The 26096-nt window shown below is 46.4% G+C and overlaps 1 protein-coding gene across 2 annotated transcripts in view; it reads right to left on the bottom strand.

The window, feature by feature from the left end:
* SYN3 (synapsin III) overlaps nucleotides 1-26096 on the bottom strand; it is a 470078-nt gene that overhangs the window by 24299 nt on the left and 419683 nt on the right. For both annotated transcript variants that reach the window (XM_058741475.1, XM_058741476.1), the window contains exons 8-9: nucleotides 5086-5228; nucleotides 297-371 (exon numbers count right to left, since the gene is read on the bottom strand). In XM_058741475.1, the coding sequence (XP_058597458.1) occupies nucleotides 297-371; nucleotides 5086-5228 (218 nt within the window). The remainder of the gene's footprint in view (nucleotides 1-296; nucleotides 372-5085; nucleotides 5229-26096) is intronic.

Genomic DNA, 26096 nt, shown 5'->3' with positions numbered 1-26096 from the left:
CCCTTGGACTTGGGGTTGAGACCTCTCAGCTCTGTCATTGATGAGTTCTGTGACCCTGGACAAGTCACTTTCCCTCTCTGAACTGTCTTCTCCCATCTGTAAAGTGGGATTATAAAACATCTACCCTGCAGCTTGTTGTGCAATAAAGAGCTGTTGTGCCCAGGAAAGTGCTCTGTGCGTGGCAAGGCACTGGCCAGAGGGTGAGGTGGCATTCCTTACAGACTTCCTGTTGTATCCCTCACCCACCTCCTGCTGTGGCTGGTGCATCGCCCTATTACACCTCCTTCCTCTCTTACCTCTCTGTCATGGCCACCTGCTCCAGCATGGCAGAACCTGTGTTGGCCTTCCAGTTTCCAGAGATGGAGGTTCTCCTGTAGCAGAAAAATAACACTGAGGGCATTAGGACACCTGTCACTGCTCTGCTTTCCATCTTTGTTTTGGCTGTTAGGAGGCACCGATTCATATATGTGGCTCACATGATGGCATGTATTATTAGGTACACATCTTGTCCCCAGCTTTATTTGCCTTTTTAAAATTTTCCTTTATGCTGTTGTTTTCTTTACTTGTTGGACTTTATTTGTCTTCTTCTAAGCCACCTCTGATATCTAAGAGTTAAGTTTCAAAAATGCCTACACCATCAAATGAAATCTCCCAAAACTTGGCCTCTTGGTTTTGTAAAGGAGAACTAGGGTAGTAGAGCCATTAGTGATCCTGGAATTTCTTGAGGGCTCCAAAATGTAGTAAAAATGATCCATGGAGAGAAGTGATCACTTTTTCATAGTGAAGGGCAGGAAGGCCTCGTGGCCTCAACACCCTCTCTATTTGTTTGCCTTTTCTTCTTCTTCTTCTTCTTCTTCTTCTTCTTCTTCTTCTTCTTCTTCTTCTTCTTCTTCTTCTTCTTAACTTTACTTATTTATTTTGGCAAAGAAAGAGAGAGATAATGTGCATATGTGTGTGTGAGTTGGAGAAGGGAAGAGACAGAGAGGGAGAGAGAGAATCCCAAGCAGGCTCTGTGCTGGCAGTGTGGAGCCTGATGAGACATGGGGCTCAAACCCAGGAACCATGAGGTCATGACCCGAGCCAAAATCAAGAGTTGGATGCCCAAACAACTGAGCCACCCAAGCGCCCCTCGTTTGCCTTTTCTGCTCCAGCAACAGCTGACCTCCCTTGCAGTGCTCCAATGCCACAGATTTCTCCTGTCAAGGCTTTTACTCATATTCTTCCCTTTGCCTGATCCAGTCTTTGTCTCCATTTTTGCCTCCCTAAAACCTACTCATCCTTCATGTTTCGTGGTATGTGGCTTCCCAACTATCCACCTCCCTGACAAGAGTAGACATGCCTATACCAAAGTTTAGTAATGCTTATCTCACTTGGAATGACTGCTTTCATGTCCAGTCTTCCCTGAGGCAGGGACATATTTGACTCATCCCCTTTCCCCCCAGTGTCCAGCGGGACCCGGCATGTAGTAGGTACCCAGTAACTAACTGCTGGGTGAGGAACTGTGTATATTGGGGAAGAATCGAGACAAATGATATCCAGGGGCTGATCTGGACTCAGTAAAGCCTAAATGGGTGCAAGCAAGGTAGCAGAGGTGAAGTTTTCTGTTTTGTGGCCAAGGGAAGGCATGTGGTTAAAGTGAAAGGGTGAACTGGGAGGAGGAATTGCTACACAAATATACCCTTCTAAAAGAAAATAAAATGCATCTGAAGACAACAGATGCTGAGAATTTATAATGGCCAACAGAAGCTAGAATTGCTAAGGGGTGCAGTGACATCGAAAACCTTTATGCCAGTTCAGTTCAGCCCATCTTGATTCAATTCAATTTGGCAAACACTCATTGGGCCACCCTATGTCCTGGATACTGGACTAGGCTCAGTGTGCAGAGATGACCCCATCCTAAGGCTGGTCTCTACCTGGAAGGGTGGACTAGTTTGAAACCAGAGTGGAGGGGTGGTAAGGTTAGCAGTGTACCTGAGGAGTGAGCGGGGAGCCCTGGGTAAGCAAAGGAGAAACCAGACTCACTCAATGTGACCCCAGAAGGTAACCACGGAATGTGCCTTGGAGGATGGTAGGGTTAGTATAGTGGGATCTGTATGGTGGTAAGAGAAGGTAAGAACTGATGTGGGTCAGACAGATGCAAGTTTGAATCTTGGTTCCAGCATTTTCTAGCTGCATAACCATGCATATCTCTGAGTCTTTAAATGAGAGTGATCTCCATCCCGATATATTGTGTGGGCTAAAGGAAATATTCCCATAAATATCTTAGTACAGTGGGTGCTACTATAGTTTTTCAGTAAGCAGAGACACAAGAAGAAGGCACTGCAATGCCAGAAGGAGCAGAAACACAAGCCAGATTGCTCTCCTTCCAAGAAGACAATGATAGGGAGAGTTGCTATTCAGTGAGTGCTTTCTATGTCTGAGACATGGGTCTAAGGTCTCTATAAGCACTAACTTATTTCAGGCTTACAAAACCTCATGAGGAAGACTTACTATTATTATCATTCCCACTTAGTGACAGAAGCCACCAAACCATATATGAGAAACTCCGTGCTCTGCACCATGACTCTCCATGGTGGAACCCATCACAGGCTAGGGGAAAAGAGTCAGTTGGTCCAGATGTGATGCACCTGCTGGAATGTAGGACTTCGACAGGAGAATCTACCTATATTCCAAATGTATGATGTTGACTCCCTTGCTGAAGAGAGTGGGGGTGGGTGGTAAGGTGCGGCCCCAAGTAACCTTGGTTGTGAGTGGAGGTTGTATGACTAGATATAAAAGGAGCCATACATGAACACTGTACTGCACTGGATGAAGCTCTTTCCCACAGGGCTCCAAGTTAATGGTTCTGCAATTGTATTGGGATCAAACAAATAAGTAAATAGATGGCAGATGGTAGGAGCCAGGTATTTCCCTATTTGGGGGGGGAAGTTCTAGATAAGCAATCTGGGAAGGCTGAGATGATTCATGTGGTACTAGATGAGAGTCAGACACATCGACATGAACTCTCTCTAGCTTTAGATAGAGCTGGTTATATATAGAAATAATTACAGATATGTGAGCATACAGGGGTTAAGGGACACATGTATATTTCCTAGCTCTGTCTGCTGAGAGGCCTTGGAAACAATGACAGCCCAGTAGCAACAAGGCAAAGGCCTGTGTGCAGGGCAGGAAGTGGGCCAGAAAGGAGGTTGGGGGCGGAGAGGATGCTGTATGCTGAGGTCTGACATGAACCCCCTCCCTCGGACCGGGGCCAACCCAGGGTCCAGGAAAAGCCGTAACTAATGACAAATTGGAGCTGCCAGGGCAGAAAGGCTCAGCATAAAGAATGCGGCAATGAGCTAATCTTCAAGAAGAGAAACTGGGACAAGGTGTCGTCAATGTCAAGTGGAAATGCGAACAATGAGGAGAGGAGGGAAGTGATATCATGACGGATTGGTTGCAGGCCTCAGGAATGCCCTGGACTGCTGCACTGGAACGTTCCCCAACTCAGAGGGGGCAGGGAAGAGCCGATCTTATCACCCTGAGGGATCTGAGAGCAGTGACGGGTCTGGCCTGGCTCATGGGTGGAAGAAAGAGCAAAAGAATTCCTGGAGAACGGGCTCCATCCCTTCTCTGGGAATCTTTCTTTACCAGGTCAACTGCCAGCATCTCGTGCAGCCCACAAAACCTAAAATTAACATCCGGCCCCTTCACACAGAAAGTTTGCTGACCCCTAGTCTAGGCAACCCAGGTAGTGCCAGAGCAACCCTTGGTAATACATAAATGGATGTGTCTGGCTGTGGTCAATAAAACTTTATTTACAGAAACAGGTGGCAGCTGGATTTCGCCTGTGGGCTGTGGTTTGCTGACCCTGGCCTAGAGCACAAGCTCCACTGTATAGCAGCATACAGAGAGATTTCCAACTGTCCATGGCTAGCCATTGTCGTCCTCACATATGGAGCCATGCACACAGTCAGCGCTCCATTAATGCTTGGCAACCCGGCACTGGTTGGCTCTCTGGGGTCTTGTCATTTTAAGCAGAACCAACAACCACATTCCAAAGTGAGACCCAGAGAGGCCTTGGAGCAGGTAAGACCTCCCACCTATTTAAGGACTCATGACCGCATCAGCTCCAGTGTGAGTCATCCTTTGCCAGAACTACCCCTGGGGTGAACGTGTGCTGGATTTTCTGGCATCCATTCCTCCTTCCTTTGTCATGGCACCTCAGTTTCCCCTGGGGGAATGACCCCACCCAAATGGCATTCATCTTGGTGGGACTCTCCATACTGGTTTTCTGCCTTTCTCTAATCAGTAAGCATGTGACCTAAGTTGGATTAATCAGCACTGTTTCCATGGAATCACAACCTTGAGTTAAGCACTGAAAATGATTCGGGCAGATTCATGTCCCAGTGGGGGTGCCATGAAGATTGTCTGTTGCTTCTGGCCACCCAGATTCCTGGAGCTGCCCTGGATCCTTACCTTTCTGAAATTGATAGTTTCGTGGTTTTGTTTTTAGAGTTTCTGATCATTCATGGTTTTCTAATAAAATTCCTTTGAAAAACTCCCTCAGGTTAGTCAGATGTGGTTATTGTTGCCTGCAGCTGGAGAGATCTGGTGTAATCTCCTAATTAGTCTTATTAGTTCCAGAGAACCCCTTTGTGGCCCATGGCTCCAGAACCATCTTTTTATAAATACAGGTCAGATGATGCCACTTCTCTGCTCAGAAGAGAATAGAACAAAAGCCCCAAGCCCTCAGCACGGCATTCAAGACCCTCCTTGATTTGTCCCCAGGTTTCTCTTTCAGCTTGGTCTCCTATGGCTTACATCCCATACATACTCAAAGTTCCCTCAAACATGCCAAATGTCTGACTTGCTCTGGGAGAAACAGCTCTTTTTGGGTAGACAGATGTCTACCCTGGGATGCTTAGCTGTACTGACCAGAGAGGAAGGCAGTAAGGAGACATAAAGGGAGAATAATGATGTGCTGAAGGGTCTCTGCCCTGGGGTGGAGGAGACTGGCCTGAACATGTATCTCTAATCACTGTTCCTCCTACACTCTCCTCCCATCCTTCCTCCCAGCCCCCTAACCCCCACCCAGGGACTCACATGTAAGCCTTGTAGTTGGATCCAATTTTCTGGATGCGGATGTCGTACTTCGAGTCAATGAAGGCCTCAGTGGTGGCATAGGTTTTGGCCATTGCCACCATGCTGGTGATGTCCTGGTAGTCATGCTGGTTTTCTACTTTGATCTGTGTGGGAAGATGAGGGGGTGAGTGCCACCTGCCCAACGTTCATGGAGCACCTACCCAACGCCAAGACCCAGGGTTCCGTATATAGTGACACTGAGAAAGTCACCTGCCTAGCAGAAGAGACAGACATGGGAAACTAGTCATTCCACTAGAATGTAGAGGAGGAAGGGAACATTCCATCTGGCTGGTCAGGAGAATCTTTATAGAACAGGTGAGCTCTGAACAGAGTTTGAAAGAATAAATACATGTTTCAGGAGGGGCATTTCTCTGGAGGATAGAGAGGGAGGGCAAAGCAGAGGCAGGGGAGCCACTGGGGAGCAGGAATGGGCAAGTGGTTCAGACTGGCCGACAGGGCAGGATGGTGAGGGATGGCTGAAGTGGGTTGTCAGGAAGCAGGCCTTGGGGGACTTCAGCCACTTTGGTAAGAGGCTGAAGGGTCTGGAAAACCACTGGAAGAATTGGAGGAGTTGAAACAAGAAAGTAGCCTCACTGTATTTTAGAAAAATCCCTCAAGTAGTTATATAGTGGGTTGAATGGAGGGTTGAATGTGATATGGGATAGAGACCAGTTAGGAAAAAGGGACTGTATGTATATGTGCACATGGTATGTATGTGCCGGGTGTGTGCATGTGGGTTGTATGTATGTGTAGTTTGTGGGAGACATGCATGTAGCGTGTGGGGGACATGTGTGTGGCACACAGGTGCAGTGTTTGTGGTGTATTTGGTGTGTTTGCATGTGTAAGATGTGTGTTGTATGTGGTGCTCGTGTGTGCAAGCAGTGTGTGTGCATGTGTGCATGCGTGTGTATACACTGGACAAGGTTAGTTGTGCTTGGCCTAAGGCCTGGGAGAGAAACTCGCACTGTTTACTTAGCTGAGGCCAGGAACACGAATTTGGGCCCTGGGGTCAAGGAGAGATCCCAGGAGAACTTCCAAGGCCAAATGCAGGGGACCAAGCCAAGGCTCTTTGTGCTCTCAAGACAGAACAGAGGCTGACTGCAACTGACTATGAACAGCTGGGAGGGCCGCCCCCTCCCGTGTCACTTCCGCCTGGACAGCAGAGGGTTCTGATGTTGGGCCAGAGGCAGGGGGAGCCCAAATTCCCTGGTGGGGGTTGGCCAAGTGCCGGGAAGGTTGTGGGGGGCTGTTCTGTCCCTACGGTCTCTCCTCAAGGCTCAACCAGTGCCCTGACAACTCCATCCCTCCAGGACAATGCCCACCTACAGCCCACAACTTACAAAAAAGCTTCACAGTTCTCTCCTGGGACACAGAATAGGGTTGCGAGGTGGGCAGCATGGGCATTAGTATGGTCATTTAACAGATACAGAAACATATCTCTTGCCTTGTCTAAGGCTATATGGCAGCTAAGCACAGAGCTGGGAAGGAAGCTCGGGACTCCAAGAGCACAACTGTTCTTCAAACCATCTTCAGGGTATCTACAGGTGCATACCTGCTGTTGCACCCCCACAGATGGGAAATAATGACGGGGAGTGAGGCTTGGTGCACCTTCCCTTTTTTTGGCTCTTGGAGAGTCCCAGCCTCGCAGCCATGACTCTGAGTCCCACTTTGCAGAGAAGATAAAAGTGGCCAAGCAAGAGTTCCCTATTTTCTATTCCTTTCCAAGCTCACCAGCTTTCTGCTTCTTCCTCCAGGTGGCTGTGTGCCGCCTCCCAACCCTGGCTGAACCTGTCCTTTGTTCTAGGTCTTCCTAGACTGACTGCTCACTGGCCCCTCCTCCTGCAGCAGGAGGACCCTTAAACTCATCTGGGTATCTAGTCTCTCAGCTAAAGACAGCTTTGTTTCAGTCTCCCTCACAGGTAGATATGGCCAAGTCTCAGAGTCTGGTCAATGAACACGTGAGTGGTAGTTGCTGTGAGCAACCTCTGAGTGCTGCCTTTATGACAAAGGGAATCTCCCCTTTCTCTTTTCCTTCTTCTACCTGGCATCTCAGACCCCAGGATGGAAGCTGCATGCTGAAGATGGCTGAGTAATAAGGTGGATGGAACCTGGATTCCCAACACCATGGAGTCCCCAAATCTGTCCTTGACTGAGCATGCTCAGACTCTTACATGAAAAAGTAGACTTTAATCTTGTTTAAGTCGCTGCTATGTTGGTGTTTGCTGAGGCAGTCACACTACATTCCTGCCTTATCTTCTTTATCTTTGGCTCTCTGATGATGCTTTATCCTTTGGGTCGACATGATCATGGGAATCATAGATTCTCTTTGAATTGTTCCTGCTTTTCAATACCCTGGGGCCTCACTGTCCTCGGTGTGTCCCTCCACATTTCCCACTCACCCTTAAACCCACCGTCTTCAGATTTCATTCCCTACCATTCCGCTGAAACTGATTTGGCAAAGGTCACCTGTCACCTCCTCACTGGCAAATACAATAGTGTTCTTTTGACTGGCATTCCGTTGGGCATTCCATGACATCCGAAATTGCTGAGCTTTTTGAAACTCGGTTTCTACCCCACTACTCTCTTCTGGTTCTCTTTTTTCCCACCAACTTCTTCACTTTATTGCCTCCTCTTCCTCCAACTTCCCCTTTAAGGATCAGAGTGTTTCCTCTTCAGCCAACATTTGTGATCCGGTAGAAAGAATTAAAGTTACCAACATAAAACAATGGGTGGGAGACAGCTTGTTTAATTCAGTTCTATCAATGGGTGGCTCTGGAAAGAACCAGAACTTCTTCTGCTCCTCGGTTTCCTAGACAGCACAGCATACACTGCAGAGTGTCTCGTAGACTTCTAGCTGTCCACAATGTCCCTTCTTTTCTACAGTCATGAAGCACCCAACCTGGGGGCATATGACCTCTCACAGAATAAATATCACATTTCCCCATCTCCCTGGCGCCTGTGTGTGCCCATGTGATCATGTTTTCTGCTTCTGTGAGCAGAAGTGGGGTCCGAACTTCCAGGCCTATCATTAAAGGGAAGGGCAGGGCTTTTCCTCTTCCTGCTGGCTGGAGTGTGGACCATCTATGACCTTGTGGCTGAAAAGCAACAGCTCAGGAGCGCATGATCAACAAGATGGAAGGAGCCTGGGTCCTTAAAACCAGGGAAGCTCCACAGGAACCCTGGGCTGCTCTTGCCCAGACCACTGTGTGAGAAAGTCCTGGATTACTGAAGCCACCTTAGGTCTTTGTTACACAGCTGAACTTTGTCCCAATTATTACAGTACATAATATAAGTACATATTTGCTGAATGCTTCAAGCATGCGTTCATTTATTCACAGGATAGACAAAAGAGCACAAAGAGAGACAGTGTAGACATAAGGGTTTAATTAATTAATTAATTAGCTAATTAATGGTCAGCCCAACCTCCTCCTGTGCTCCTTTTTGAGTGTTTCGGGGTGGGGGATGCCCATCCTCCCCTCTCCAGGAGTGAGGATGTAACTCAGGTTTCTTGTATATGGGCTCTTCTAACACCCAAGGACAAGCCCCGACCTGATGTGCCTTGCCATTTTATGGTCTTTTCCTAACAGAGGGCCTCCGAATTGTGTGATGTCTGGGCCCCAAAAAAGCTCAGCTCTACCCCTGGCTCCACCCATGTCTGCCTCCCATCACACTGTTGGCTTCTGAAGGACAGACGACGTGTCTCCCTCCCAGTCATAACACAGGTGCCTGGCACGTTACAGATGTGCCAAACATGTTTGCGGGATCACATTTAAGAAGGCTGGATAGGGGCGCCTGGGTGGCGCAGTCGGTTAAGCGTCCGACTTCAGCCAGGTCACGATCTCGCGGTCCGTGAGTTCGAGCCCCGCGTCAGGCTCTGGGCTGATGGCTCGGAGCCTGGAGCCTGTTTCCGATTCTGTGTCTCCCTCTCTCTCTGCCCCTCCCCTGTTCATGCTCTGTCTCTCTCTGTCCCAAAAATAAAAAAAATAAAAACGTTGAAAAAAAGAAGGCTGGATAAAGATCCACTTGTAACTTGGGAGGGGGCAGGAGAATGGAAGGAAGGATGTGGGAGCTTGGGAAAAGGCCAAGAAAATGTGTCTCAGGAACACGTATCTTTTTCAAGGTGAATTTTTCTGTAAATGCTCGGCCTGGATCCTGCACTCTCCGAGGTTTGTCCTTCTGTCATGAGAACCTGACTGAGTCAGAACCTCAGGAGAAGTGGGCAGGGGGCCTGGAGCCGGGTGGGTGGGTGCTGGAGGGGACTCTGGCATGGTCCTCAGGCAAGAGGCTAGGCGGGGTCAGAGGGAATTGAGGACGGGCAGCCACAGGGATGGTGAAATGGTTGTTGGCCTGGGGAGGGAGTCTTGGCACTCCGCTTTATTTACTAGCTGGAAACCCCTCCAAATATTCACAGAGACAAGCTGAAAACAGGAAGTCCTAAATGAGCTGTGATTCAAGATTACCCATTTGCTGCTCTGGGAACCTGCAGTGGGGTCACCATGGACTCCCTGACTCTGAAGCCTCACACCCACGTCCCCACCTCCCACTCCCCTCCTCTCCCTTCCCTGTCCTTTCTCTTCTTTCCCTTTTTCTCTGCCTTCCTGGTCTTTGCTCTCTCTCCCCTACACTGCTCTACCTGCTGTTGTGTGTTTGTGTGTATGCATTTGTTTCATCCTGAGGGTGAGCAAAGTGGGAGCATGGAAACAGAGAGGGTGGAAAGGGAGGGAAACTGGAGAGAGGGGGTCAGGGTACAGTTCTGAATCTCCTTGATGGGCTTAACCTCAGAGGTCTCCTATTCCAGCCTAAGATGGGCCAGTCATTTTCTCCATCTTTGGTAGATTGTCTGCATTTGCTTGAACACCTCCAATAATAGGGAGCTCATTACTGAGCAAGGGGGAACTTGTTCTACGGTATATTACAGCCAGAGTGAATGAATGGTCCCAGTTATTGATTACACAGGGTAATTCTCAGCCCTCAGCCTTGTGTCTGGTCTTCATGCACTTGAGGAGAGCCAGTCAGGTATGCCAAAGTCACTCTTCTTTAACTCACCTTCATGTGAGCAGGTTCCAGAGCCTTTTACTACCTTGAAATGCTCTCATTTGACAATGTCTTAAACTACGTGGTGCCCGGAATCACCAGCCGAGATTGGTTAAGACTGTACCTCCCTCTGTGTGGAATAGATCTGGCATACTCCTGCCTCAGTGCCTTTGCACCTGCCGTGCCTTGCTTGCATGGCTCACACCCTCACATTCAGGTCTCTGCTGCACATTACCTGTGCAGAGCTATCTTCCCTGACCACCAGATGTGGGGTGACTCCTCCCACCCAGTACTTGTCATCCATCATAGCTCGCTTAATTTTTGTCCATGGTGCTTCCACCACACTTCACACCATTATCTATTTATTTGTTTGTTGTCTCTCTTCCCTACTGTTCTACTAGGATGTAAGCCTTGCAAGAGCACTGCTGGATTTCAAGCACCTATAACAGCACTTAGGGAACAACAAGCCCCCGATAGATTCGGTTAATGATTGAATCTAACTGTTTACATCTAAGTGTTTACAGATATGTGTGGAGTGCCCATTATATCCAGATCATTACTGACTGTTTTTCCAGATACTATGCTGGAGGCTAGGGTACAATAGGGAAAAAGAGATTTATGATTTTTATCCAAATGGAGCTTTGAGCCTATTCATTACTTGCTCCTATTAATGTACCTTCATACAATGTTAGTTTTTCTAAGATCCATATGGGGCTTGTTCTAAGCTAATGTCTTGAGGTCATTTTAAAACACAAGATCCTGATCATTCACATCCCTCTGAGCGTGTACTCGAGTGGATTTAGTCCCAGAGCAGGACTTTATATTTCCCGCTGTAAATGTAAGGCTCTCATGTGTTCATCGATCCCGTCATCTTCTAATATTTACTCTGTCATTGAACCTGCTAACTATCCCTCTCAGCTCCATTCATGGTTTTGGTGCACCCTTCCCACACCTAGATCCAGCTGTTTGATCTTATTTAAGTCACTTCTCTGAGCTTTTGTTTCCTTATCTGTTAAATGTGATAACAACTACCTTGCAGGATTATTATGATTTATTATTATTTTTTAAAAATAATTATTTAAATGTTTATTTATTTTTTGAGAGAGAGACACAGAGTGCAAGCAGGGAGGGACAGAGAGAGGGGGAGACACAGAATCCAAATCAGGCTCCAGGTTCTGAGCTGTCAGCACAGAACCCGACGCGGGGCTCGAACTGATGAACCGTGAGATCATGAACTGAGCTGAGGTTGGATGCTTAACTGACTGAGTTGCCCAGGTGCCTCGGATTATGATTTTTCAATGAAAGTATGAATGTCAAAGGACCTACGAAGCATAGTGTCTGGCACCTAGTAGGTACTCAATAAAAGACCATTCTCTTTAATTAAATAATCATTGTGATTCTTTGTTGACATTGAACCATCAATACTTTTTTATATAGTTATTTACATAATTATTCATCCAGCTACAAGATCTATCTCCTGTATAATCACCCAAATTGATGAGGAAAAGTCTTTTTCAGATCAATTCTAGCTAATTAATGCAGAACTAGGACATCATCCTTCTGCAATGATCTCCCTAATGCAATAATGGATCTAGGCAACATTGATCAAGGCAAGACCTTTGGGAAAGGCTGATGGGGAACTTCCTAATGTGTGGATCAGGCAGACAATACCTGAACTCACAGATCAGTCTTAAATCTCAAAAGACAGACATGACTGTGTCTAGAGATAGGGAAGAGATACACCCACTACCAGCTATATTCTTGTCAAAACCCAGACCCTGAATCAGATCAAGTCTCTATATTCAACCACCAGTTTATATGACATACAGACAATAAGAGAATACCATGGATCTATAATTGGCCAAATTTACACTGTAGAAAATTCTACAGAGAAAAGAGCTCCCCCCTCCTCCTTATAAATAAGTGACAAACCAACCACAGGAAAAGGAACTGTTACAGATCAAAAGAGACTTCTGTCATACCAACCACATCACGTATGAAGGCCTTGTTTGGATACAATGAGAATAAATCAGTTAACAGGGAACTGTTGAACACTGACTATGTATTAGATGATATTAAAGAATTATTACTAATTTTTTTGTATCCTAGTGGTATTTGTCTTTGTTAAAGGGGAAAAAAAAAGGAGTCCTTATGTGTTGGAAACACATACTAAAATATTTATAGGTGAAGTTATGTGATATCTGAGATTTGCTTTAAAATAATCTGGTGAAAAGCATAAGAGACTCTTAAAAACTGAGAACAAACTGAGGGTTGATGGGGGGTGGGAGGGAGGGGAGGGTGGGTGATGGGTATTGAGGAGGGCACCTTTTGGGATGAGCACTGGGTGTTGTATGGAAACCAATTTGACAATAAATTTCATATATTGAAAAAAAAATAAAGCTGACTGGGAAATAAAATAAAATAAAATAAAACTTGAATTCGGATGGAAAAAAAAATAATAATCGGGTGATCCATAGAGACAGAAAGTAGATGTGTGGTTGCCAGGAGCTGAGGAGAAGGGAGAATGAGGAATGACTTTTGCTGGATATGGGCTGATAAACACTTCTTAGAACTATGATGGTGATGGTTCCACCTTGTGAATATACTTCAACACCACTGAATCGTACACTTTAGAAGGATGAATTTTATAGAATGAGAATTATATCTCATTTTAAAATAAGGAAAAAGTATCGAGTGGCATTTGCGAGGAAGTGTAGAGAGGTATGTAAAACCTAACTGACCATTAGTGAATAATGGTTGAAGTTGGGTGATTGGTACAGGGGGGATACAGTCTACCGTTTTCTCTTCTGTTATGTGTATTTGAAAATTTCTGCAATGAAGTGTTTAAAAAAAAAAAAGCAGGACTAAAAGAGAAAGACAAAAAGTGAGAACATAAAATTGTGCTTCAAATGAGGTTACAAGCCATATGGTAATACCTGGCTAGGGGTGTGTGACCCCCTTTGGTTGTGTTCATTGTAGGAAACTTTGGCCAGTTACTCAATTCAGTCTCCCTAAGAGGAAACCAGGTGCCTGAGAGAATTACAGCCATTCTTGGAGTTAAAGTCCAGGTGAAATCTCCTGGGGTCCTCCTATAGGGGGCGCTGTGATGTGTAACAAACGTCAACAGCGCTCTCTTGATATTTGCTGTTTCTTATGATCCCCCTTAGTGGAGGCTCATGTGCTTATGTCATCTTAAAGTGTGGTTTGAAGAAAGCAGTTTTGCAGATGGCCAATAAGTGCAATCCAATGATCGGTTTGATCCCTTTTTTATAGTTTATTTTTATTTGAAAAACTAGTACATATATACACACACAGCAAAATAAATAAATAAATAAATAAATAAATAAATAAATAAAAGTCAAAGATGTAAAAATGAAATCTGGGAAAAAATAAGTATGTCTTTTACTCTAAACCCCAAGCCCCCTGGTGAAAAGATCTCTTTGTACTCTTCTGGAAATATTCTACGAATAGAATAGTGTACGAGGCTATAAGATGAGTCTCTTGTCTGCGATGGTTAATTTTATGTGTCAAGTTGGCTGGGCCATGGTGCTCAGATATTTGGTCAAATATTATTCTGGGTGTTTCTGCGAGGGGCTTTTGGTTGAGATTTACATTTATTTATTTATTTATTTATTTGAAATTTATTGTCAAATCGGTTTCCATACAACACCCAGTGCTCATCCCAACAGGTGCCCTCCTCAATACCCATCACCCACCCCGCCCTCCCTCCCACCCCCCATCAACCCTCAGTTTGTTCTCAGTTTTTAAGAGTCTCTTATGTTTTGGCTCCCTCCCTCTCTAACCTTTTATTTTTTTTCTTTTCCTTCCCTCATGGTCTTCTGTTAAGTTTCTCAGGATCCACATAAGAGTGAAAACATATGGTTTATATACACAATGGGATACTATGTGGAGATTTACATTTAAATCGCTGGGCTTTTGAGTAAGCAGATTGCCCTCCATAATCTGAGTGGGCTTCATCTGATCAGCTGAAGGCCTGAATAGATCAAAATTCAGCATCTTCAGCCTACCAGTTTACTCTGCAGAGTTTGGACTTACCTGATCCCCCACAATCGTGTGAACAAATTCCTTAAAATAAACCTCTTTGTCTACCTATATACACTTCTTATTGCTTCTGTCTCTCTGGACAAATGCACTGTTTCAGTTACAGCTGAAGCAAGAAGAGACCAAGGTGCCACCTTCCAAAGTAAGCTGGGGCAGAGACCTCTGTGGCCAACAATAGGGTAGACTTACCCACACTGATATAGCAAGGTTGGGTGGGTAGAGAGTCAAGATTGTGAGGTGATGATTTCCTTGGAGAAAGCTGTGTCAGCCTACTACTCCCTTGATACGTCTGGTAAGAGCAGCAGTGGGATGCTCAGCAAGCCTGATATGTGTCTTAGCAGCAAGACAGGGCTGGTGCGTTGGAGCTGATGCCCTCCCAGGCCACCTGTGGCTGAGCATCCCAGACGATGCTGTATCCAGGCTAAGAAAATGAGTGCTTCCTGTTAACCACAGGTGAGCTGTGTGGGAGAAGGGCCAGCCCTGAGCCATTTAAAATCCTGCATGGAGGGAGCACTGGCTGAAGAGGAGATACTGCCACCTCCAATGTCACCACCCTGGTCCAAGCCACCATCATACCTCATTGGGCCACTGTAGTCATCTTCTTTTAAAATTCCTCTTGCCCAAGCCAAACCTCAGATCGATTGCTTTAGCATCTCTGGGTGTGGGCCAAGGCATCAGTATTTCTGGAAGCTCCCCAGGCAGTTGTGTGCAGCCCAGGTCGCAAAGCATGACACTATGTGATCTGGGTCCTGCTTATTTCTCTTTTGCACCCAGCCAAACTTGTCCCTGCCTCACTGCCTCTGTCCTTGCTGTTCCCTCCTCTTGGAACACTTTTCCTGAATACCTTCTAATGGCCTGCCTCTTCAGGTCTCAGTCCAGATGACCCCTTAGTGGAGGCTTTTCCAACTCTCTGACGTAAAGCGGACCCCTTCCTTGCCCACTCTAGGAAGTCTCTACCAAATTACCTGGGTTTATTACTATTACTTCTTTTCTTAACATCTTTGACTATCTGAAATTACTTATCTGCTATTGTGTTTATTGTTTCTCCCCTCTGCAAAAGATGTAAACCAACAAGACCAGGGACCTTCTGTGTCTGGCTAGAGAGACAATATAACAGTGTTCAAGAATGCAAACTCTGGGATGCCTGGGTGGCTGAGTCGGTTGAACAACCAACTCTTGATTTCAGCTCAGGTCATGATCTCATGGTTGTGGGATCGAGCCCTGCGTCGGGCTCTACGCTGGGCGTGAAGCCTGCTTAAGCTTCTCTCTCTCTCAAAAAATAAAAAAAATAATAAAAAAATTAAAAAAAGTAAAACAAACATATATATATATATATATATATATATATATATATATATATATATATATAAAATGCAAGCTCAAATCCCAGCTTCATCATCTATTATCTGTGTGACTTTGGGGAAGTAACTTAGCCCGTCTTTGTCTCACTTTCCTTATCAGCAAAATGTTGGATAACTTGTTGATGTAAAGTAGTCACTCCACCTCAAATGTGGATCACTCGCCAGATTGCTATTGAACGTGATTGGATTGTTGTTGTGCATTAAGTAAGATACCACATGTAAATGATCTGGAAGAATGCTTGGTCCCTCACAAGCATTCAATGCATGTTAAGCTCTTATGATTATTATCATTCCCTCTTGTACCCTTGACAACCAGTATAGTGCTTGGCACACAGTAGGAACTCAACAAATGTTTGCTGAAAGAGCAAAGGAAGGGCCTGTCATGGTAACAGCTGAGTGAAGGGAGTCTAGGCAGCAGGAAAAAGCAAGTGCAATAGCCCTGAGGCTGATGGTACCTATTGAAAAGAGACTCACAAACAACAGATAATTGGGCCTTAACATCTTCTTGTGGAAGCTGGGAGCTAATAGGGTTTCATGCTTTGAACAGGGGCAATCCCATCTCCCTATACAGATGAACACAAACAATGGGGTCCTGACCCTTCCCAGAAAATGGTCTGGAATCGACCCGAGACACATGAGCGACTGAAGTCTACTGCCCTATTTCAATAGCCTAGAAAACATTTCAGGCAAATGTGACCAGGGGCTCACCCCGGCCAGATCCATCTCCATTGAGTTCCCATAGAAGGCCCGGTGTGGAACATGCTTCTTCCTGGTATGATGGCCCAGACCAGCTTGTTTTCTTCAAACAAAGATAAATAACTACATGAGGCAATTTACAGAACCAGGTCATTTATGAATAAGCTAAAAGTTGGAAGGAAAGCTACCAGAAGTAATAACTGTAGCTTCAGAACACTTGCTCTGTGGTCTCTCTTTTTGGCGATGATCAGCTAGCAGGGCCAGCTGGACATTCAGGCCACTCCTAGCTTAAGATAATAAACCGTAACCTGGCACACAAATGGATGCTTGTTTTTCTGTGTTTATAACAGGAAGGCATACATCCAGCTCATTCCAGACTGGCGTTCACTCATTAAGAAACTAGTTAGATGGGGTGAAGAGGGATGGGCTGAATCTCCGTTTTCCCTCCCAGTAAATTTTTACCAGTCTTGCAGCTCCTGGACTCTTGAGGCAGGATTAAGTATAGGTTCTGTGAGTGTATCGCTAATGTCAGGTCACGCTTACAGGTTAGCTCGGAATTAATTCCCGAGGTAGGCACTGCAAGCTCAAAAGAGGTAGGTAAGAGTTGCTATAACCTAATGGAGAAGTTCCCAGACTTTCTGGGTTCATGGCTTCCATCTTAGGAACTATTTCACGACCTTCCTAGGCCAAAAGAAATACCAAGCACTTTTAATTATTAAGTACTTAGAGATAAACAGCTTACTAAGTACTTATTTCCTAACAACTTGGTAATGGTTCGAAAAAAACACACATAATGTTTTTACTTCCTTTAAAATAACTACAATTACTTATTAATGCGACATGTGTGCTTGTTGGGCACTGCACAAATCCTCAAACCTTGGAATTGGATCGGACACCATTACCGTCATTTCCTGTTCCACACTGATGTTCACATGGTACTTGCTTTTTTAGCACAACCACCACCAAAAACCCAGCTTTGCAAAGACGTGATGTCACTGAACAGAACATGTTGTAATCTGATGTTGAAATTGCGAACTACCTTGGCTAGTAATTTGCATGATGTCTGACAAATGTCGAGAATTGCTGTTCCCTTGAAAATTCAAAATATACCGTGCTGCCCCAGGGCGTCTGAATGCAGGGTTTGGGATCTCTGGACCTATGTTACTACTTTTGGCATTCTCCCCAGCAGTAAATAACACAAATCTCTGGTGCAATATCCCTGGTGAAAGCCTGCCTGTTTCTCATGGAAAATGGAGGTCTGAGAAACCAATGGGGGTGGAAATATCCAATGAACCAACCTATACTTCAACCCAGTCCACGCTTTAGGAAAATTAAAAGGGTACTACACTTTTTAAGATGGTATGTTGGCTCAAAAGGCCCATGTTCTTAGTGCAAAGGTGGTTTAGAGTAAGCTTGTTATTTAGAATAGTCCTTAAACATACCTGATATAAAATAAAATGTCATCCAAAGGCCATATTAAACAGATAATTAAGGCCTAGTCCCTGTCATTGAGGAACTCATTGTCCATGGAAGAGACAGATACACGGACAGTTCAACAGAGGGCTGCCCTGGGCGTGTAGCTGAGGGACCCGGGTGCCTTCTGGGGTGAGTGGGGCAGGAAAGTTTTCCCAGATGAGGGGCTGGATACCCACCCGACTTTCTTTGTAATGATCATGGGGAGAAGGATGAGTTTAAGTTCAAAGTTTTATCTTCTTTTGGGTTTAAATTAGAAGTTTTGTCTTCTTTATTTTATGTATGTATGCATGTATGTATAGAGAGGGGGAGAGAGAGAGAGGGGGAGAGAGAAAGAGAGAGAGAGAGAGAGAGAGAGAGCGAGCAAGATGCGGAGAGGGCAGAGGGAGAGAGAGAGAAAATCCCAAGCAGGCTCCATGCTCAGCACAGAGCCCCACACAGGACTTGATCCCACGACCCTGGGGTCAGGACATGAGCCCAAATCAAGATTCAGATGTTCAACTGACTGAGCCACCCAGGTGCCTCTTGTCTCCTTTTTTAAATGGCAAAATAACAGTTCACAGTGATATTGTTATTGGGCTTTATTTATCTCCATATTGTATCACTCAGTCTTTCGAGAAACCTTACCTATTTTTTAATGACTACTAACTATGTGCCAGGAACGGTACTACAAAGCTTACGTATATTATGTCATTTGCTCTGGAAAAACAACCCTGGGGCGCCTGGGTGGCGCAGTCGGTTAAGCGTCCGACTTCAGCCAGGTCACGATCTCGCGGTCCGTGAGTTCGAGCCCCGTGTCAGGCTCTGGGCTGATGGCTCGGAGCCTGGAGGCTGTTTCTGATTCTGTGTCTCCCTCTCTCTCTGCCCCTCCCCCGTTCATGCTCTGTCTCTCTCTGTCCCAAAAATAAATAAAAAAATGTAAAAAAAAAAAAAAAGAAAAAAGAAAAACAACCCTAAGGGCGTCTGGCCATGATGTAGCCACACAAGCCCTGTCTCTGTAAAGACATATAAAGCTAGAAAAAATGTACGAGGCGACTGTTTTGAGGCAGTGGAAATAGGTACTAATGAGGTGCAGTCCCTGAGAGAAGGGAAAGTCAGAGGGGGCACCCATGTTCTCCTGGCCCCTTTTCTAGCCTCATCTGTTACTCTCACTGGCCCGCGACGCTCCAACACAGGGTCTCCTGGCACCTCCTAAACACGACCTGCCTTTCGGCTTTTGCATATGCTGTTCTCCCACCACGGAAGGTTCTTTCCTTGTGTTCCTCTCGCAAGGCTGGCTTGCTGCCATTCCTCAAGCCCCTGTTTAAATGGCGCCACCTCCATCTTCTCTGAGAGCTCCACCATGTTGGTTTCCTTTTTAACAGCCTGGTCTCCTGCCTTGTACTGAGTACAGTTTACAATCAGCTATCACCTGCTCATTTATATACTGTCTGCCTCTTGTTCCAGCTCATGACTTCTATACCTGGCACAGCACCTGGCATGCAGCAGGTGTTCAATAAAGGGAAGAAGGAAGGGAAGGAGGAAGGACACATTAGATCGTCCCCTCCCCTTCCTGGGGGGACATGGGGGATCAGGGAGTTAGGAGGAAGATGATGGAGACACAAGGAACTCCTCCTCTCCTTTTACAAAAGTTCCTGAAAAGTTCGTGAAGGATTTGGAACTTGAAGACTGCATGTGTCCACTGTATACCACCCCACGCCCCCGCCACCCAGTAACCTTGAGAGGGAGATGTTGTCCTCCCCCTCTTACAGATGAGGCTCAGAGAAGTGAACGACTTGTCCAGGACTCCCCAGCTTGTAAGTGGAAGGATGGACACTCACATCCAGGCCTGCTGAGTTCAGAACCCCATGATCTGTTCATGACACTGCCCTGCCCTGCTTAATGGTAAAGGATTGAAGCGACTTTTCTCTTTTCCTACCTTTTCCTTTCCCCACTTATCCTTGTCTGGCTCTTTTTCAAGTTCTACTGACAGATGCATTTGGGCTGGCAAAGTACAGTTCCTGAGAGCACAGTGGGGCAGATGGCCAGTCTCTTCCTGGAAGGACCCAGGGAGGGCAAGCTCTACCAGCCAAACTCCACAGCCAAGGTATCCCCCAGCTGGAACCATGGTCCTGATGATTCAACCCAAGAGCCCTCTGGCCAAGGCAGCCCATGCCAGGGGACCCCGGTGTGGCTGAGGCTCAGGGCTGAGTCACAGGGCAGTCTGCCACCACCTGAATCACCCGCTCCACCTCTGGCTGGAAAGAAGAGTCTGGGGGGCTGGGGTGGGGCCCTGGGCTGGGATTGTGTGTCTCATCCTATGAATAAATAATAATGATGATTGTAGTAACAACAATAATGCACAATGACAGCTACCTTTAGTGAGTGCTTTACGTGCCAGGTGCTATTCTAACAACTATGTATTAACTCACTCAGTCTTTATTACAATCCTATGCAGTACGTACGATGATTTCCCCATTTCACACATGATAAAACTGTGGCCCAGCAAGGTTATGTAATTGGCTACAGGACCCAGGGCTGGCATGTGGAAGAGCTGAGATACCAACCAAGGTCTCTCGGACTCCGAAGCCCAGCCATTCATTTGACAAATGTTTTTCGTGCCCTTAGTACAAGCCAGGCACTGTTACAATGGTGAGGCTGGGTGAGAAATCAATAGACAAATACATGACATGTTAGGCAGATACAAGTGTTACGGGGAAAAGAAATGAAGCTAAGGTGGGTAGGGCTTACTGGAGGTTAGGGTGGGGATGTTATTTCACACAGAGGTTTTTTGAGCCCTCCTTAAGAAGGTGGCATTGAGCAGAGGCCTGAAGGGAATGAAGGAATGAGTCATAAGCCTACCCTGGGCACAGAAGAGCAAGGGTTGAGACTGTGTGTACTTGACGAGTCATGAGGAGGCAGGTGTGCTTGTAGCCAACGGGCTGAGGCCAGAGGGGTGGATGTAGGTCAGGGCAGTGGGGAAGGGATACAAGACACGTAGGGTCTCAGAGCCAACGTGAGGACTTCAGTTTTTACTCTGAATGCCATGGGGCCCCAGGGAAGGTTTTGGGTAGGGAGATGACATGATCTGACTTATGGTTTCAAAGGATCACTTTGCTATGAGGAGACCAACGCAAGGGCTAAGAAGGCAGGAGATCTGTTGAAAAGCTAGTTTAATAATACAGTGATGACAGGGCTTAAACCAGGGTGGTAGTTTCTAGAACGGTTTTGAAGGCAGAGAGGAAAGGATTTGCTGCTGGGTAGGATGTGGGGTGCCAGAGGAATGCGGGACTGAAGGATGGCTTCAAGGTTTCGGTTAGAGCAGTTGGAAGGATGGATCCCCCTGTCCCCACTCTCCCTTTGCTCCCTCCTCAGATGGGAAAGGCTATGGAAAACCTGAGGGCCTAGTTGCGTCCACTGTCAGATGTCCTGGTGGACACTTCTACATACAAATCTGGAGTTCACAAGGGAAGACTCAGGAGTCATGGATGTGCAGGTGGTACAGAAAGCTGTGGAACTGAACGTAATAGTCCATGGAGAGGGATGAGATCTGGAGGGGGATCCAGAAGTTAGAGGTTGGGGACATCAGAGGGAACTAGCAGAGGCATGGCAAAGGGGTTAGGAGGAGAACCTTAGGAGCCCTAGTGCTCTCTGCAGCACCATCCTGTTTGGAAAGCCAAGCAGGGCTTAGGGACCCCAGAGCCATTAACTTCTGTCCAGGAGAACGGGTCTGGGTGGCCGTTCAGGGGCCATGCGATCGTTCATCTGCCCCCTTCTCACCCTTTCCTTCCATTCTCTCCCCGCCCCTTACCTTGCTTCACCCTTCATCGTCCCCTGCCTTGCTTCACCAAACACAGGGTTACACCTTCTCTTATGCCCCCTCATGCCTCCTCTGTGATAGGCACCGTGTTAGGCATGGGGGTGAATGTAGTTGAGGAAAGGGGCAGACCAGAAACAATGAACTGAAATCAGTTAGGATAAGAATCCTAACAAAAAGTGGTCCAGAAGCTTAGAATTTCTTGTGCTCGTGTGGTTTACAAAGCACCTTCCTGTTCAATTCTCTCCTGAGGTTGCTGAGGACAAGCCAGAGGTGCTCAGAGCAGGACATCAGGGAAGGGCTGCCATGTCATCCCCAGACTCCATCTTGGGTTCCCTCCCGGCAGGGACAGAAGCAAGGCCAAGACAGGTCCTCCACGGTGGTGGCTGCCTTCTGCGCTGGGTGCCATGGTGTGCTACTGGGACCCCCCCTCCAGGATGGAAGTGCTCATTCCCCCAGCTGTCTGGTGTGGCTCGTGGCTGAGTGACTCTCCAGGAAGGGGCAAGGTCTTGCCCAAGATTATACCACATTCCCAGGGTAGTCCATGTGCAGTGACTGACTGATGCAGGAGTTCAAAGGCCTGGCTTTCTTGCCACGATTTGTGACCATTCTAAAAACTCTCTGTGGGATTAGCTGAGGTCCCTCTTGTCACCGCCTTGAAGTTCACCCTCCCCTCCCCATCCTACTTCCCTCACTTCTCAAGTTGGGGTTCCCAGGTGCAGACTAATCCCAGAACAGACCCCAATAAACAACCGGTATTCAATTCCCACCTCAGATTCTACCCACCATCCATTTCCCCACTTCCTCCATCCTAAGAGAACTCCAGTTCTGTTTAGGTTTCTACTCTCTCCAGCCAGCCATGGGCTTCAGCAGAACTGACCCTCCTCTCGACACAAAAGGCAGATACTGATTATCTTAAGTCAATCAGAAAACACAGTCCTCCGCTCTCAGTGGCCCAGGGATGGACATGTGAATAACCTGGCCCAATCCGACACAAGAGAACATCCTACTCCATGATGGATGTGAGCAGGGAAGCAGGAAATACATAACTCAGAAGGCCGCAGGCGCCTGCATGGGACGCGGGAAATGTCCAACAAGGAAGTTGAACCTGAGGCCAGCTGGCACAGACAGAAGGAGCCTAGGACCTTGATGCCTTCACCGAGATGCTAACCCCAGGCCTTCAGAGTGTTTAAATCAGATCGAGGTAGAATTTTCTGCTATTTGCTGCCAAAATAATCCTGATACTGGGTGGATGCATTTACTGGCTACTGGCTGCCCAAACCTGCTTTGCTGGCCCGTGGGTGTGTCTGAGGGAAGGTATTCTTACTGAAGCTCCTGTCTGAGGGAGAATTTTTCACTCTGAAGGGACTTGGGGCCCCTGAGTTCTTTTCTTTAGCAGCAGAGTATACTTCCGGTGGGGGAAAGCAGTCGGTGTGTGTGTAAATCTCTTATTTCCAAACTGCGGCTTCCTTCCGTGTGCAGGGAGCAACACCCGTGGCCCCTCTGCCCTGGGTCATTCACCCCTCCTCACAGGGAGTGACCTACTCTGATCAGAGAGTTTGGAGGAGAAATGGGGCAAACATCGGAGCCCAGCCCATTCTCCTTTCCTTTCTCTTTGGGAGCTGTCTTTCCTACAAACAGCATATTTGCTGCATGTTTCCCAGATCATATTTTTCAGGCAAGGTCCCTGAAAAACTTCCCCTGTGGGGAAGCCACATTGTGTTTGACAGGTAAGCCCAATTTGGGGGTTCACTAATGAGAAACCCATTTGTCTGCATACCTAAAGCCACATTCTTTGATATCTTTATTCCTCTTAAGGTGTTACATTTTACTTTTCAAATTCCTTACTATACCCCAATGCCTCACACAGAGCCTGCAACATGGCTGACTGGTTGTAGGAGCAAGGTCAAGCATGAGGTGGGCAGATGACCTTTAACGTCTCTTCCAGTCTGACACCCGAAGATTCTGTTATCTGACAAAGGGAAGTGCCCAGTCCTGTGGAAGAGACAACTTTTTTTTGTCCCCTAACACTTGATTCTGAAAGGCATTTATTTAGTGGTTCCTCAGAAGAGAGCTTGCACAATGAATAACAAATAGAGCTATTACCAGTGGTTTTATAAAAGTCTCCAAAAGTTCCCCTGGCCCAACTGGAACCTCCTGCCCTTTCCTATCTTCCTTGTTTGCCCTGCTTTTTGGGCTAAGGAGAAGGCAGCGGGGCCCTCTCTCTCAGAACTCTTTAAGGTTTGATTTCTTTTCTTGCCCAACGTGATGCTTAGTAAATCTCCCTTTTGGGGCCTGAGGACTCGACCTTCAGGCAAGGCATCATCTCAGCTGGCTTGGAGGGGCATTACTCACCGTGAAATGATCAGCCCCCTGAGTGACAGGCCCTGACAGGGAGCCTGTCTGCCAGGGTTCTCTGCCCAGCCCCTGCTCCGTCTGGGCTTCCACAGGGAGGGCCCCGACCCTGGACTTGACCCATTCTACCTCCCTGTCAGCACTTCTTAGCTAAGCTGCTCCACCCTACTCTCTTTTCTGCCCGACAGGAGAATAAAGGAAGCCTCTGTGCCTCCCAGGCGGGATCAGATTCCAGACTGTTTGTAATGAAAACACACCAAGCCAAGCAAGCAAAGAAGATGCCCCCTCCGCTGTGCTTACTATTCAGTCTCACTGTGGACACTGCATTGCTTCAGGCCACGTCTGCAGGCAAGCACCCAGGGTCCTTCCTCCTCGTTGTTGGGGTGCATCAGCCTGGGCTTTCCTGGCAAGGACACGTGGCCAATCAAAAAATGAGAATAAGAACACTCAGAACCGCGACGCTCAGACCCCACTTCTGACTGGGAGGGGATCTCCCTGGTGGTCTTGGACAAGTAACCTTCCCTCTCTGGACTCCTGGCTTCAAGAATTAACCATGCTAGCTGAGCTTAGAAAAGCAAGGCGAGGACAGCATTATTTGCAATAGCCAAGTTACAGAAGCAACCTAAGTGTCCGTCCTTGGAGGAAGGGATAAAGATGTTTTGTGCACGTGTGTGTGCACACACACACGTACACCACACAGCACACACACACATGCACCACTCACACACATACCCTCCCCCCCACACACTGGAGAATTATTCAGCTAGGAAAAAGAAGGACATGTTTGCCCTTTGTGACATGGATGGACCTTGAGGGCATTACATTAAGTGACATAAGTCAGACACAGAAAGACAAATACCATATGATCTCACTTATATGTAGGATCTTAAAAAGCCAAACTCATGGAAATAGAGTGTACAATGGTGGTTATTCGGGCCTGGGGGTGGTATGGGGAACTGGAGAGATGTTCAAGGGTACCGATATGCAACTAGAAGATGAATAATTTCTAGAGATCTAATGCACAGCATAGCGATTATAGACACAGTACTATATCAAGTAGTTCAAAGTTGTCAAGAAAAAAATCTTAAATGTTCTCACCACAAAAAAGAAATGATAATTATGTGATGTGATGGAGGTTTTGGCTACCTCGTGGTGGCAGTTATATTGCAATACAAAATATACCAAAGCAACACATCATACACCTTAAACTTACACAATGTCAATTATATGTCAATTATATCTCAATTAAAAAAAAGTACACTGAGGTTAAGAGTGTGGTCTCTGCAGTATGGTACTGGCACAAAAACAGATACATAGACCAAAGGAATAGAATAGAGAACCCAGAATTGGACCCACAAATGTATGGCCAACTAATCTTTGACAAAGCAGGAAAGAGTATCCAATGGAAAAAAGACAGTCTCTGTAGCAAATGGTGCTGGGAGAACTAGACAGCAACATGCAGAAGAATGAAAATAGACCACTTTCTTACACCATACACAAAAATAAATGGATGAAAGACCTAAATGTGAGACAGGAAACCATCAAAGCCCTAGAGAAGAAAACAGGCAACAACCTCTTTGACCTCAGCCACAGAAATTTCTTACTCGACACATCTCCAAAGGCAAAAGAATTAAAAGCAAAAATGAACTATTGGGACCTCACCAAGATAAAAAGCTTCTGCACTACAAAGGAAACAATCAACAGAACTAAAAGGCAGCTGACGGAATGGGAAAAGATTTTTGCAAATGACATATCGGATAAAGGGTTAGTATCCAAAATCTATAAAGAACTTACCAAACTCAACACCCGAAAAACAAATAATCCGGTGAGGAAATGGGCAGAAGACATGAATAGACACTTTTCCAAAGAAGACATCCAGATGGCCAACAGACACATGAAAAGATGCTCAACGTCACGCCTCATCAGGGAAATATAAATCAAAACCACACTGACATACCACCTCACATTGGTCTGCGTGGCTAAAAGGAACAAATCAGGAGACTGTAGGTGCTGGCGAAGATGTGGAGAAACGGGAACCCTCTTGCACTGTTGCTGGGAATGCAAACTGGTGCAGCCACTGTGGAAAACAGTGTGGAGTTTCCTCAAAAAGTTAAAAAGAGAACTACCCTATGACCCAGCAATAGAACTATTAGGAATTTATCCAAAGGATACAGGAGTGCTGATTCATAGGGGCA

This window comes from Neofelis nebulosa, chromosome 8 (assembly GCF_028018385.1).
Source record: "Neofelis nebulosa isolate mNeoNeb1 chromosome 8, mNeoNeb1.pri, whole genome shotgun sequence".
Lineage (NCBI taxonomy): Eukaryota > Metazoa > Chordata > Mammalia > Carnivora > Felidae > Neofelis > Neofelis nebulosa.
The sequence above is the reverse complement of the archived record's forward strand: the minus strand, read 5'-3'. Positions and strand labels throughout refer to the sequence as shown.